Source organism: Pithys albifrons, chromosome 2 (assembly GCF_047495875.1).
Source record: "Pithys albifrons albifrons isolate INPA30051 chromosome 2, PitAlb_v1, whole genome shotgun sequence".
NCBI lineage: Eukaryota > Metazoa > Chordata > Aves > Passeriformes > Thamnophilidae > Pithys > Pithys albifrons.
In genome coordinates, this window is record NC_092459.1 from 89,543,857 (window position 1) to 89,559,797 (window position 15,941).

Here is a 15,941-nt window from a genome sequence, read left to right on the forward strand (position 1 = left end):
GTGTAGTTAATGAAGGAGATGTATAACATTAAGAGTTAGACATCTCACTACTTGAACCACAAATGAGATAACACTGATTGTTGAACCTCTTCCTCTCTTTCCTTTGTACAACAAATACCTCATCCCAGTAGCTACAATGGCTCTCCTATTACATACTACCCAGAGAGTTATCTGTTAAATTTTCTTCTCCAACAAATACTTCCATGATTCAGAATAATAGAAAGGTCAGTTAATGGAGATTCAAGAAGCCTGTGGATGGCAAAGGAACATAACTTACAGACCTTGAAACCAAAACACTACATAAAATCTCCTGAACTACAATGAAATTCAGATGTAGGTATGAAAACTGGCAACAATCCTTTCTCTACAATGCACCAAAATAACCCCTGTACCCTGGATATCAGCCTGAATTCTGCAGCTCAAGTCCACACATTTTAATGCTGAAGTAAAATAATCAAAGTCTGGAAGGAAAAATGAATGCATGAAAGTATCATGTCAGCTAATGAAGAGTAATCAGAGAGCTATTTATGGGAGAGGGGAGAATATATATTAACAAATTATTATCAGCATTAATAAATCCTCCATGTTCTCCCTACAGTGAATGCAGCAAAAGAGAGATTCCAGCAAAGAATTCAGAGAAGTTAACTTTGACTTCTGCTTTGAATCATCTGATAGAGCACCTGTCTCACTCAGCTAGAAAGAGCCTGGAGATATTTTCATTAAAAGATCAAGATGAGCATTTCTGCAGAATGTGTTAGCTGTCCACTGGTGTTAAAATCAGAATTTGTTCAAGTTTTACAGATAATTTTAAAAGGTAACCCTGTATGAAGAGCTCAGCAGGATTTTACAGTACCAGCTGCCCTCTTAATTGAAAGTTTCCCTTATTCCAGGTGCTGAAAGAAAAATATATGTAAAGGTTCAATTTTTCCAGTTTTAAAGGAGGTGGGAAAGTGGAGTAAAAACCTCGTTATTTTTTAAGACAGAAGTCTTAAAAATATAGGTTTTCAAACTATAGGAATTGGCATACTGCTTCTGTATTGTTTTGTTTTGAATTTTAGGACGATACTGGCACAGAAGAAAGAATTTATGTCAGTGTCATGGCAATGAAGTAAACCTGACTTTAGGGAGGTTGTCTAAAAACTGAAGTTCCCCAGTGACACATTTTGACCGATTAAAAAAATTGTGGCATTTGGTGACATACGTTTCTGTCAAGTCACTACTCATAGTTTACACTAAAGTAAGACTGCTTATCAAAGTGCCACATGAACTATAAAATAGGACATGCAGCTGTAAATAAAGGGTTTTCATTTCAACCCATCTTGACGACAGGGGAAGAAAGGCAGATGGACAGGAAATTTTGTAAGTGGGTTAAATAAAAAACATTGTTTCTTTAATTATGTAGCACTTCCCCCATTCTGCCAAACATGCAGCATATAAAGTGTCAAAGAGATTGCACAGTTCTAGCTGGTTGGGTTTTCCCTGAAACATGAATCTGCAGTACACAGATTTATACAGTGTACAACTGCGTGGAATACAAACATTGTGTTCCTTTCCCACAAGCAGTGTAATTTATCCCAGGCCCCATTATCCTAACAGTGGCACTCTGAACTGTGCTTGAACTCCCAGCGGTGACTGCTCTCAACAACTTTCAGCAAATTCAATTTTAATCAAGGGAAAAAACCAACAAACTAACTCCCAAAAAATCCACGAAGAGTAGGAGGAAAGCAAGTAATGGAAGACTCACTGCTTTTAAAATGCTGACAGCTTCTTTACTGAGCCAGACTGGATACAATACATCATCGTGGAGGATGGATTCAAAGAGATCATCTTCATTGTCAGCTTCAAAGGGCGGCTGACCAGCCATCATTTCATACATGAGAACACCCAGGGCCCACCAGTCCACTGAGGGACCATATTCTAACTCCTGGAGGATCTAGCACAGAAAAAGAGAGAGGATTGCATAGACAAGTTAGACAACACTCTTGGCTGCACATTTGCTATTTCAACATGATACACCCCTTCTTTTCCCCAGTGCCTAAGAAGGACTAAATCCCACACTGATTTCAGTAACAGCAGGCAGGCTCTCTTACCCATACAATTTGCCCTAACACAGCTAAGTGTCAATGCTATGTTGTTCTCAGAAGTACTGACTGAGTTTATCAGTCCCCTGAGTAAAAGACTATGCTCGTGAGCAAAAGGGCTGCATATCCTTCCAAACTGTTTAAAGCAGGTCACGCTATAGGGGGAAAAAGATCACATATACAAAACAGATTGGTGGAAAATGTGAAACATTTCCTCGTCTCTATCTTGAACAAAACAAACTGAACCAGCTTGTAATGCTGCACAGAGATCATCCGAGGGATTTATTCTTGTCCTTTAGGTAGGGCTGAAGGAAGCCAAAAGTGGTTTTGTTCAAGTTCTTTTAACAGCATTAAACCACTGTACAACACATTTCACTGTAGGACTCATTTCACTGCACTTGCTCTCAGAAAAACTGGCTTCAACTTTTCAAATGGCTCAAGTTCAACTTTGTAGCAGCTATCTTTAGTAGGGAGTAGTTGGTTAGGATGGTGGAATTCTATTGTACTCCTTGGTGTTATAGGACTAGTGTTGTACAAGGAAGAAGTTCAGTTCTTGTCTCCTTTTTCACTCCAAAGCATGTTGCAGTTTGGCTGCAATGGTTCAGCATGGCAGAGGACTGGGGAAAGCAGACTGGGTGCCTGTTTAAGGTGAAGCTGCTTGTCTTAAAATGACTTGGAATGGCAACAAATCTACCACCACCTCCTTACACAATGCTTAATGTTACAGTCAGAAGCCCCGTGGTGAATCTTGTGTGAACTTAGTGCTGTATTTAGAATCAAGACCAATATAAAACCAAATTCAGTCTTAACATAATAACAGAAACGATTTTAACATTTGGATACACAGGCCTGGTTCCCAACTGCATTCTTCATTGAATGGAAATTATATTTTACAGCCACTAAATATAGAAAATGGTACTCATCAAAAGATCCTGAGATTAGCTCACTTGCTTAAACCTTGGTTGTAATAATGCCAAGGTCATGGGTTCAATCCCCTATGTGGGTCATTGACTTAAGAGTTGGACTCGATGATCCTTGTGGGTCCCTTCCAACTCAGAATAGTCTGTGATTCTGTACTTTTCAAGTGTTCTGGGCACCCTTTGGAACTCAAATATTGCTAAAGAAAAGGAAATTGAAACATATCACCATGACGCAAGAGAAACAGGAGATAAACTTCTGCAATTGCTATGACAAATTAGAAGCCTGAGTACTGACTCGAGCAAAACCAGGATTTCATGTAAACATTCTTGGGCTCATATTACTGCTTTATCTTCAGCAATAATTTTCAAAGAATTTGACAAAGAACTTAATTAGCACACTGAATCAGAAAAGAGTTCATAAAGAACCAAAATCATCACACTGGTATTTATTTTCTTTTAATGCTGCAATACTTTTCAAACTCCATAAAACACACATTTATATTATAATAGTTTCAAGATGATTCATACCTTATTAGTTGTGCTACCAAAGTCTGACAGCCATGAACACTAACATTATGGATTTATGATTTACTGTCTCTAATGAATAATAAATAACATTTTTCCTCACTGCCAGTTTATGGTTGATGAAACATAAACCAATGACACTTTTACATTAAATCAGCACATTGAATTTTCAGTGGAAAGATGCACAGGTTACTAACCAAACTGAGCAGACAAAGTCTGCCTAGCAGAATAACTGTTCAATTTTAGGCCCTTTGAAAATGCATCTCATAATATTAAAATCTAGGATATATAAAACCTGCACTATTCTCAGTTATTTCTTTTGTCCAATGAACCCCTTGAAATGTTGCCACCTGATATGCAGCATCTATATGAAAAGTTTATATCTTTCTATGCAAGTGTATACTTTATGCTTCTCCCTATAAGGAGAAGTATGACATACATAGGATTTTTTACTCACAGATATTTTAAACAAAATTTAAAAAAATCATATTCCCAGAAAGACTGTATGCAAAATGACACCAAACATATGGTCTCTAGTGTATGAACATGTCCTTCTATGTCTCATTAAAAAATACAAACATGGTTTTAACTACTAAAGACTTGTAACAATAATCAGCTGCATCTAGCACCATAAAGGCTGCTAAAAATCATCACAATGATGCTCAATCAGAAACGAGTGAACGGAGAAGAATACTTCTAATTTCAGGAAACAAGTAAGAGAAAAACCATGCTTTGTCACTCCTATTACCATGGTATTCTGCTTGTTAGCAGCAGAGTAACCAATTTCTAGGCAGTTAAATGCCTCCCTGACATCCGATCCTGTCTGATCTTGGACGCTGAGCAGGGTCAGCCTGGGTTAGTACTTGGATGGGAGACCTCCTGGGAATACTGGGGGCTGTAGGTTCTAGTCCTGAGGACTTCACTGTCACTGTCCAAGCTCTCTCGGCCGTGGCAAATGGACCTTAGGAGTTAAAGGGTGGGGCCAGTTCTGCGCACGCTGTGCCTGACCTAAAAAATCCACTGCGCAGGCTGGAAGGGCACACCCACGTGGGAAGAGAGCCCTGCCCAAATCTGTGTTTGTGAAGCCCAACCATACATACATACAACCAATTTCTACATGATTGCCGAGGTGAAAATGCAGTAGAGTCTAGTCTGCATCTTCTATTGTTTTCACCTACATGTAAAGAGTGTCTAAAATTACACATGTAACAGTCTGATAAATGACAATATCTGTACTCTTAGTGCAGTGCAAAAAAGTACCTCCGGAGCTATATAGTCAGGCGTGCCACAAAAGGTTGTGGTGGTCACTCCATTCAGAATCCCTTCTTTGCACATCCCAAAGTCAGCCAGTTTACAGTGGCCTTCTGCATCCAGAAGAATATTGTCCAGTTTCAGGTCCCTGAAATATAAAGACTTCAAATTAAATCAGCTCTCAAATTTTGATCATGTGCTCTTGAATTTCACAATAAGCTACAGAATATGACAAACAAATGGTTTCACAAACACCACGGAGAAATTTGCTTCACATGTGTGCATGAAAAGTTGCTAGAAGTCAATAAATAGATCTAGTTAATGGCAATAAAATAATGAGGCAGGCAATTACAAGCATTTTGCAAGACCAGGCCTTTACTCTCTTTAGATGCACTAAAGCACAGCTGTATTCAAGACAGCATTAGAAATGTTTGGAAAATATCTCAGTTTCTTGTTTGCCACAAATCTAACATTCTGTCAGTGTGAAGTAGGTCAACAATGTCTAGTGAAGCCACTCTCAGTTTTTTGCACAAAGCAAGGAGCACCAATTTAGCCACAGTCTATCCTATGGGCTGAATTAATAGGTACTTTCAAACTTGGATTATTTTGAATTGGATTCTTAATGTATACTAGTAATGCAAAGTTCAGATTGCAATGAGAGGGATGAAAAACAACATTCCCATCCTCTAGGAGCATTAATTTCTGCAGTTTAAATCTGCTCAAAACTAATCTCATAGGAATATTTTGCATTCATTGTTCAACAACACATCTTAGCAGCTGTTTCTGATCACTTGTTATACAAATGTCTTTGTGTTGAATCCAGACAATTCTTTGGTTATTAAATTGGGTAAGGTCAAAAAAAGGTTGAGAAAAGGATATCCACCTTTCCTGTCTTGCCCTCTGCACATTTTCTAAATATACCATTGATAATTATTGAATGTTCCAAAACAATGGATGCTGAGTACCATCTAACTTACCTGCCACTTGCCTTAGACTAAACTACAAAAGCATCTGGAAAGTCAGTCATTAAAAGAACTCTCACTTGCATGAAAAAAGAAACCAAAACAATTAAAAATTATTCACCACATAGAAACAATAAAATAGACATAAAACAAATGCAAAAAATCCCACTTATATTGCATGGAGCACTTAATTTTTATATTTCTGTCTAGGCTTTTAGATACCTCTCCTGTACATTAAAAATACATAGTAATAAATGCAGACACTGTCTATATGAAGAGGTGAGAATCAAAAGTGGAGCACTCATCTTTAGGGGACTTCAGGATGCTTTCTGATCACAATTGTTTTTCCTGCACTAATTAGAGAAATTTCAATAGATGGAATTGATGAAAAAATGAGTGTGTGTGCATAGGCAAGTTCTAAATCAGTAGGAGGAATAAAATCCCATGCCAAAGTCTGCAAATACAATTCACCCCAAAAGCCGATGAAAAGTTATAAGGATTTTTTTTGCAAAAATTCTTGATGACAACAAATTTGACCTGAGTGAGGGATGAGAAGTCTTCCCCTTAGTGTGAGGATTTCTTTTAAAGAAGTATTTCTGTATCAGACTCCAGACTTTAGAACCATAGGCATCATAACCTGGTGGAAGCATTCACCCAAATGAAATGATTAAACAGCCCTTCCAAGGCTGCATTATTTTAAGAGCTTTTGGAGACATGTCCAAGGCTACAGTATTTCTGGGATTTCTCCAGACATGTCTTTTTCTCCCTCTCACCCCAACTTCAGGGGGTGGATTTTTTTTTCTTTTGACACTTAAACATTTTTGAACATGCTGACCCACATATTTCTCAAGCAGGTTTACAGGTCAGCAAGGGTGGTCCTGTGGTGTACAGGAGAGCACTCTGGACTCTGAATCCCAAGGACCTGAGTTCAAGTCTCAATGGGACCGTCTCCTGGCAGTTCAATGCCTCCCTGCCATTCCATCCCGTCACATCTTGGATGCTCAGCAGGGTCAGCCCCGGTCAGTACCGGGTGCTGTGGCAGTCCTGAGGACTTCACTGTCACTGTCCAAGCTCGCTCGGCCATGGCAGATGGACCTTAGGACTTAAATGGTGGGGCCAGTTCTGTGCACGCTGTGCCTCACCTAAAAAATCCACTGCGCAGGCTGGAAGGGCACACCCACGTGGGGAGAGCCCTGTCCCAAATCTTCATTCGCCAAGTCTAGCTGTGCACACACACAGGCCAGCATACAAATCAGATATTTTTGGGACACTGTGGACTTGCTACTCAAGGCCTGCACATCTGTGCAGTAAATCAGACACCTGGAAGCACTGGATGCCTTACAGTGTGCGTAGAGATACACTGCGCTGTGTACGTGTTACAAAGTGGTTTGTGTGTGTGAAAGAAGTCTGACATGGAACAACAAAGTCAGATTTATCTCAGTAACAGTAAAACCACTGTCTCCTACATAAACTAGCATTATCAGATATGGTTTATGTAGCTGAAGTATATACTGGCTGTAGAAATGTGGGTTTTTTTAACCAATATGCCCTTTGCTAACACCAGATCAGTGACACTGCTCTTGAAGGTCCTCAGTTGGTCACCCATGTAAGGCCCCGTGGAGCAGGCTACATATTTTATCATTCCTTAAGGTCATCCATTTCAGGAGTTCCTAAACAATCCAAGATCCAGCTGGCTACAACCCAATCCCCTACATGTAACTACTGAACCCATCAAATAACCCCTTCTTCCTACCTCTGGAAAGTTATTTGCAAAAATTGTCCAATGCCAGGGCAAACAGATATCAACATCTCTGTGCCCTGCAAAGAAATCAAATGAACAGTATAGAGCTCCCTGTTCCAAAAATCATGTGCCTTCCCCAAACTGCTCTTTCAGTGAAATTCAAGTGTTACAGTCAAAAGACCTGCTTTAAGTCAGGACTGTAGCATCATCAAATGGAATGTGATCAAGTACAACAGGATAAGGCTCTTGCTGATGAAGAAGGAAATAAGCTTGTAGCTGCAGCTTTTAACCTTCCAAATGCAGTGTTATCTTGGATGTTCCTCAACTAAGGAAGAATAGAAGCTATATTTCAAAAAGCCAAGATGTTCAGATAAAGAAACCAAAGTGTAATTATATCTGATGTAATCTTGGAACCAGTTTCAGCCATCATCACATCAGATTGTTAGAAAGAAGGTCATAATACATATAATTATTTAGGAACTGATGAAATTTGAGAGGTTGTTCAGGAAAATGTACCTGCTTTTATTTGCAGTATTTTTATCAAAAGACTCTTAAATGTTATTCTAGCTCTGACCACAGGACTTCCCAGGCAGGTGACACACTGGAGCTGTTAGGACCTAAAATCATTTAAGTTTCATTTAATTCCACCCATATGCTAGGCAGGAGTTGACTGGAGATGTGGTCGGTCACCCAAGAAGTTTCTAAGCTAAGAGAAATCCCAACAGTAATAAAGCACTAACACTAAGCCACCATATAATGGACAAGATACTCACCACTGTCTTTATTTCCTTAACGAATTTTATAAGACACAGAAATTAGCAATAAAAATTTAACTTGACAGTGGCAAACCCATGTAAACAAACTGAGCCAAGAGAAAACCAGGAAGAGCCTAACTATTAACTTCTGACTACCTGCCAAGACCGATAATGAATTTTTAAGCCTACCTGTAAAACCACAAGCCAATTTAACTTTTTTGCCATTTACCAATCTATAATCTTGACAGAAGAAAAACATCTCAGATCCCTTCAGCAAGCCAAAACAGTGCAGTGAAGCCTATAAGCCTCTTCAAAACTCTATTGAAGGCACTGAGGACAGCAGCTTAATTACTCACGCAGTAATGAAATTTAATACCAGTAGATTTGTGTTATCACAAAGTGCACCATAGTTTCAAGAGAAATTTGGAAGAGGCTAAAACAACAGCAGTATGACTCTCGTCAAAGTACATATGGGAGGTTAAAAGGTAATCTGGGAGTCTGCCAAAGTGCCAAATTCATAGCTAGCCCACAGGATTATCATAGTCCGCAAAAGTGCTTGCACTAAAAAACCATTCTGCCAGTTTAGAGTTGCCAGATTAAAAAAATTCCTCCTGAAACCAAGAAACCCCACCAAATCCCCTCAACTATGCAACTTTGGAAAAAGAAATCTTAGTTAATTAAAAAATAAATAAATAAGAGACAGAAATAGATAATGTGCTATTTAACACCTCACAGGGAAAAAAACCCACCAAAACAGACAGAGATGAGGAAACAAATGAAAAAGTAACAGAAAAGGAGTTTTCAGGGAAGCTTGTCTTTCCAGAGCAACAGTTTCACTCAAAAAACCCCAAAACTTGAAGCTTTAGTTTAAGACCCATATTTCCCCAGAAGTGTTCTAAGAACCAGCCAGCTCTCCTACTTCTCAAAAAGTAAACAGCCATCACTCTTTAGAATGTAAAGTAATTGTCTGTACAGAACATTCCACTCTGATCCATTCTGTCTTTTGTCTCCTGGTTTTAGTGCTGGTTGTCTACCTCTGAATCAGAGCATACCAAATAATACAGTGTCAGATAGCCCAGTGACAAAGCTCTATTAAAATCTTCTTTTTCTCATTTTGCATTCTCTTTGTTGGAACTAAGAAAGTCATCTCTGTCTGACAAAATGAGTTCCTACAATCTGAGTAATTACTCACATGCTACTGCAAACAACCTAACCAGTTAAGCCAGGAAAATGCCCAGTTTGCTTGAATGCAGCAATGCTATATTAAGCTGTTTCTTTCCTTTGTTTTTTTGCCAAGGTATTTTGTAGAGTCAGTTCAGTTGACTTGAGCAGTCATTGTGTGAAATGTTGTGGGCTGGGGTTTTAATTTTCTTTTCCTTTTTTTTTTCTCCTCACTCTCAGAAATCTTTAAACAGAAATTTAAGTCTAGGTTTCCATTTCTGGATGTCTGCCAGCATCACAATCACCTCAGAAGCTGGAATGATTGGCAGGATCTCAACACAGAATCGGGATTATTACAGTTACATTAGTGCAAGTTGGAACAGAAGAGCAGGCCAACTACAGGTAACCTGTGAGAAAACTTTCATAACGCTCATTCCTTCCTCCACACACAAGTACCATGAGACACTGACTTCCTACAAAGGGTCAGTGGCCGAGTATTTCACAGGACTGGGTTCTTAAACAGTAGCCAGCAAGATTAGCACCCTGTGAGCACGGCCCTATGTGTCACACGTGTCATTTAGATAACACACAATTTTCTTGTTGAAAGGAAGATGATTAAAGAGCCAAGATTGGTTTTGACCAGCAAAATAAGAAAGTCTGCCAAACATTACTAATAGGAGCCTTTGAACAGGGTAAACATCAGCAACTAAGGAAATACATATTTGAAGAACAAGATCAAGTAGCTGAGAAACTTGATCACAAGCTGGTAAGTAACCACTTTACAGGGTATCTCCTTCTACTCTGTTAAATGAGCAACAAAACTAGACAGCATATACATTTCACAGAATGAAGCTTAACAATTATTTTCTATAAATAACAACCCTGAATGCAAGAATATCTCTTTATAAGGTGAAAGTTAAATGAAGGATTGTACCTTACTAAACATCTATAAAACACCAACTGGGAAAGATCTGAAAGCAGCAACACAAGTCTAAAGTATGTAACTACTGAACAGCCATTTTTTGGTGACTTTCAACTGCAATAAATGCTTTTAATAGTGTATTTGAAATTATTGCCATTGGTGCCCTGCATGGGAAAATCACATCCTTTCTGCACCGCAGGCTTTACATAGAGAGGCTGCTCACAGAAGAAACCACAGAAGGTAAAAGGGAAACTTCCTCCAACAAAATGGAAAACCATCGGAATCATTCTGTAGTTACTAGAGTCATTGAAATTCATAACTGAAGGCAATATCCTCATTCTATCCATTACCCATTTCAACAAGAAATTTTTGGTCTATTTAATTAAGGTAAGACTTCCACATTCCTAGAATTACTTTCTCACTTACTCACTGGTATCCAAATTGCTTTTGAGACAGATGCTAACCTGTAACATCAGGTCTCTCATGTAGGCAGCACAAATTTACTCTTTGCTATAATTTTAGTTGCTGTGGCATTTTCAACACAAATTTGAATGACAAGCAGAATGTGGATCATTTGTACCCCACTGTCTGAAATGGTATTTTCTGGAAGACTAATAAATTCACCAAAATCTTTATCTCAGCTCTTCAAACACATTCGTGTCCTCAAAGTATTGATAACTAATATACAGAGTTACAGTTCTAAGGAAGATGAAGTTCTATATGGAGCTAGTCAGGAAACAAAAAGTCAGCAATTTTAATGTTCTGATGTTAGCTGCTTTAGTGATTAGCTCTCACCAACTCAGTCTCAGTTTCCATGCATAAAGCGAACAGGACAGATATATTAGGACCATACTACACCAGAGGATTCTTTTGTTTCTCTAAGTATTTTAGTCACAACCCATCAACAAAGCTCTTTTGCCCCCCTCCAACAGATAAGAGAAAACTGGCAAAATTCAAACCATACCTACTAAGCAAACTAATAATAATTTTTTTCCCCCATTTGAAAAACTCTGTGGGAAAGAAGGAGCCTGTATTTTCTGATGTTACTGAGCATGAAGATGCAATAATGACAGCATTGTTGGATATCAGGTCCTACCACTGACCTCCCTTATCTACAGAGTAAGAAATAGGACTGTTCATGCTTATGAGTGGATTCACGACAGTAGAGCAGTATTTGTTAACAGGGAGGAAGTAGGGGGACACCTGAGTGAGATAACAGTGAGGAAAAAAGGGTTTTACTGCTTTTCTTGTAGTAGGATTATCTCAGTTTTGCTTGTGATTATCTGAAAGTCTTGAAATTTTTCTCCTTTGTTTTTATGTTGACCCATTAAGTAATTACTGGATTTTTGATACATGTTTTTGTCACTGTTATATTACTTGATATTATCAAAAAATAAAGACAATATCTAGCACAACCACTGCAGCAGAGCCATACTCAGCAATATACAGAAAAATCTGCTGTTCAGATATGAAAACTGCCAACTTTTCAGCAGTGCCAAGTTTGGACTAAAGTGAATCCACCTTATACTGATGCGTATCAGTATGTAAAATGGCTAATTGTGGGAAAATTAAGATCACAGACTTGGTTTCAAATAAAGCCAGAGATCCTACAATTAATTTTTGTCGAAGCAAACAGTGACAGTTCAGATAACAGGCTAAACATAAATGGAAACTGTTGGTTTTTAATGTGATCATAGTGACACTCTCTTGTCAGGCATGTTTACTCTTAAAAACACACATCTTTACTTATATAACACTGAATTCATCACACTGCCACTTGCACAAATAACTTGTGGACTAAGGGGGTGGCAGAGATGGGAAGAGGGATGTAGCAAAAGGCAATTTGCTATCTACCCACCAAAGAGATCAGAGGGAGATAAACCCATGTTCGCTGTCCATGGCTGTACAGAAGGCAAAGCATGGTTTGCTTGATGTGCAGCATCACATGTTTCAGCAGTGTCTAATGCTGAGAAATCTGTCAGGTCAGCCAGGTCCCAAAATGGAAAAGAAGGCCATATGCATTAAATGGCCCTAAGGGTTCACTGATGTCTTAATGACATATTGAACAAAGGTTGAATACTCATTTCCAGCAGCTTAAGGAAACCGATGACTTTTCTGGTAGCAGAAAAACATTTTCTATAAAATAATTTCTTTATACAGCACTTTAATGGCTTTGACCATAACTTTATTACAATTGTCGGTAGCAGCTTTGGGCATTGCTGTGCCTGATCTGCTTATCTTATTATGCTGAGTTTCCTTTAAATAATGTGCAGACAAATAAATATATTGTACTTAACAGCTTTCCTTTGTATGGCTTTTCCTTTTTTATTATTTTCACATTTTTATTTATGAATGTAAGTGAAATATGTACAAGTTCAAATAGACATTATGTAAAACATTCTCTAAAATTGGCTAAGCACTGAAGGGAGCGGTCTCTGTTTTTCAAGAGAAGGTTGCCTTATGCACCCACATCACGTTGCTTTATAAACCTCATCTCTCATGACTCCTACCTGGAAATGCAACAATTTTTCCATGGGCCTGAGGCAGGAAAGGGATCTAGTGATACAATGCTGCTCCTTGACTTAGCCTACTGGCAAAGCCCTAATATAGACAAGTTTTTTGTAGGATACCAGTGGCAACTCTCCCTTCCCTTGGCCCACAGGCCTGGAATTTTTGTACCAAATAAGAACTATCATGAATGCAGCTGGCTTCATATTAGGCTTATTGTATAGGACAATCTGCCTCAGAAACTTGCAGCTAAACTAGATAGCAAATGATTCTGTCAGGCTTCTTGAGATTTTACAAACCATTTGTGTTTCACTCTGGGTGAAAACCCAAATTATTCAAAGCTTTTTGTGAAAGTAGCACATAAACAGCTCCCCGCCTGGTGCTCCAGGCAGGGATTGAGCTGACTGCGGGTCCTGTTCCCCCATCACCCCACTGAGTGTCCTGACATTAACGCCACCACTAGTTCTCTCAGGAATTTTCTTCCTTTCTCATTGTCTCTACTTTGGTTAAAACCACCATTTTTAAACTTTTTTCTTGAAAACTTCAGCTGAAAAATTCTTAACTGGCTCTGCATATTCAAGCTCGGAATGACAGGCTGAAATCTGTACTGTTTCAGCCTCTGCCACAAAGCCTATGTGCTAAGTCTTTGCTAAACATGTAACGTGATAAACCTTGTCCTCACTGACACCTTGATGATCCAAATGGAGACAATAGAGGTCCCCGGGCTTAGTCAAGGACTGACTCAAACTGTGGTATTCTACTGTGTTGGTTTCAATGCTTTGTGCTCTTATTTTTATATCTCAAATAACATAAAAATAAGATTGTGTATTATAACAATGGGTTAGGTGGAGCGCAAACTAAAAGTGCCTACTATGTATGTCTATAATCCTTTTAAAGAAAACAATACTTAATTGCTATTTGATAAAACCACTTGATGAAAGACAGTAAAAGGGTGGTGTGAAGCTAGAAAAGCTTGTCAGATCAAGTTTCAAAAACTCAGTTCTGAAAAAATGTTACCAGAACCTTAGAAAGCCAATTTATCAGTAGACACACTAATTAAGCTTGGATCTGTTCAAAAGTTTTTGTTTGGAAGCCAAAAGCAATGTTGTGATTTGTTGGGGCTTTTTTCCTCAGTGACCTTAGGACGTAGGATGACAAAATCATTATCATTTGAACAACAATGGAATACAAAATATGCAAACATAAAGAGTAGTGGTGTTTCAGGCATACAGTTTCCATGCCTAACCAAAAGACTGAAATTCTTCTCCTGCCAACTTCTGAGTGAAGCTTTCTCACACACAACAGAAAAACAGGGCCAAAAATTGCATGCCTACCCAGGTAGCACCTTGCATTTCTGTGGCAGTTCTCATTCAGCTATCTCAGCAATGAAGCCTTCTAACTCTTAATAACCCACAACAAGGATCTATTACTGCCTTACACAGATAAGAGCAAAGACAAAATAAAAAGATATTATGTAATTCACCACAATTCCATCAATTAAAAAAATTTACCCTAAACATCAAAGTAATTAGAGTTATGAAACATTTTGTTGTGGTTTTAATTTTCTTTCCTGTATTTTCCAGGATTCTGATCAGATTTATCCTACCAGACGTTAGGGTTTAATTGAGGAATCATGGTCCCAGCTCCCTCCACAGCCATCTCCACAGGTGCCTTCAAGCAGTTGATTCACAGAACATGTGGACTGCACAGCTCAGTCCACAGCCCATCCTTCTCCACTTTACTGACTGTAATTGTACTCCAGGAGTAGCAGGATCCTGATGTGGAAGCTTCAGTTGCATTCCCAAAGTTAGGTGAGATGAATCTGAACTTTCGTGTATATTTAGTTTAAGCTGCTTCCCAGTTTCCCGTATTCCAGCTCCAGATTTCATTCAAATTAATTGTAAAAGTTTCATTTTGCAGGAGGAAGGCAAACAAAGGCAGACTTTATTTGTCTGTATTTATCTTCTTCTTACTCATAGTGGAATTGCCACACACACACACACACACAATTTGCTAGCCTTTTGAGTTAGTGCCCTCTAATAATTCCTAATTTTCCTCACTTAGGTACAAGGCACTCTCCTGTGCAGAAGCTGCCTACATGTATATGCCAGACATCTACGTTCTCCAGTTTGACACAGCAAATAAAGGGCTCTAAAGCATTATTATTGTACATTGTTTCACACATACAAAATGAATATTCTGAAAAAAAAAAAACCAGCAAAAAACCAACAGAAGAAAAGCTGCTACTGTAATCAGCCATGATGGAAGGCATTTCCTGTATTTTGCTATCAAACTGGTTGCTTTTTCCATTACACACTAAGTGAACTTCAGAAGGTCAAGGCACCAGAGAAAAACAGGATCAGACTATCTTTAATCAACTAATGTTGAGTATTTTAGTCTCTCTCTTTCAGTTGTTCAGCCCTGGATCTTATCCCACATCTCCAAATTTCTTCCTTAAATCACAGACACATAAGCCAGGTCAGTTTGAAATTATGACTTAGACAGTTGTTTTCAATGGCATTTAACTTGTTAGCCTTACACTTCCCCTAGCCTAAAGGTCAGTCAACCCCATTCTCCATCACAAGACCAGTATTATTTTAATATAATGTAAGTCCAGCAGGGGAGATGGGTTTTCATTCACAATCACAATACTAAGCAAAAAACCTTCCCTTGCTGGAAGCCTATAATTTCCACCATGCTGCCTATTAAGATCAAGTGTAAGTTCCGAAAATCTTTTAAAACAAGAGTCAAAGCTGCAATTCCATAGGTGAACTTGAGCTAATCCTGTATGCTGCCATCCCACTGTCAGACTAAACAGAGGTTATTTGAAGGTATATAAACCTCCCTGACCTGCACTCTAATCCTATTCTTTTTATAGGGAAAAGTCTTTTTCTTTCATGAACGACAGATGACATTGTACTTGTTAATGTAACACAAATGTTACATTAACACCTCCCTTGGAAATGACCAGTTCCAAGCATATTGTTGACTCACTGAAGAAGGGAAAAACTGACCATGGTAAACCCAGCAAATCTACACAGAAAGCTTCTGCAATGTCTGATGCTTCCACCCTATGGAACTAGTAAAGAAGGAGACTTCAATATGGATGGCAGGT

General features: G+C 38.6%; 1 protein-coding gene across 1 annotated transcript in view; it reads right to left on the minus strand.

Moving 5' to 3' along the window:
* The window catches only part of PRKCE (protein kinase C epsilon), a 296,445-nt gene that overhangs the window by 25,051 nt on the left and 255,453 nt on the right, over positions 1–15,941 (minus strand). The window contains exons 12-13 of the mRNA XM_071577229.1: positions 4,787–4,925; positions 1,745–1,933 (exon numbers count right to left, since the gene is read on the minus strand). Of these exons, the coding sequence (XP_071433330.1) occupies positions 1,745–1,933; positions 4,787–4,925 (328 nt within the window). The remainder of the gene's footprint in view (positions 1–1,744; positions 1,934–4,786; positions 4,926–15,941) is intronic.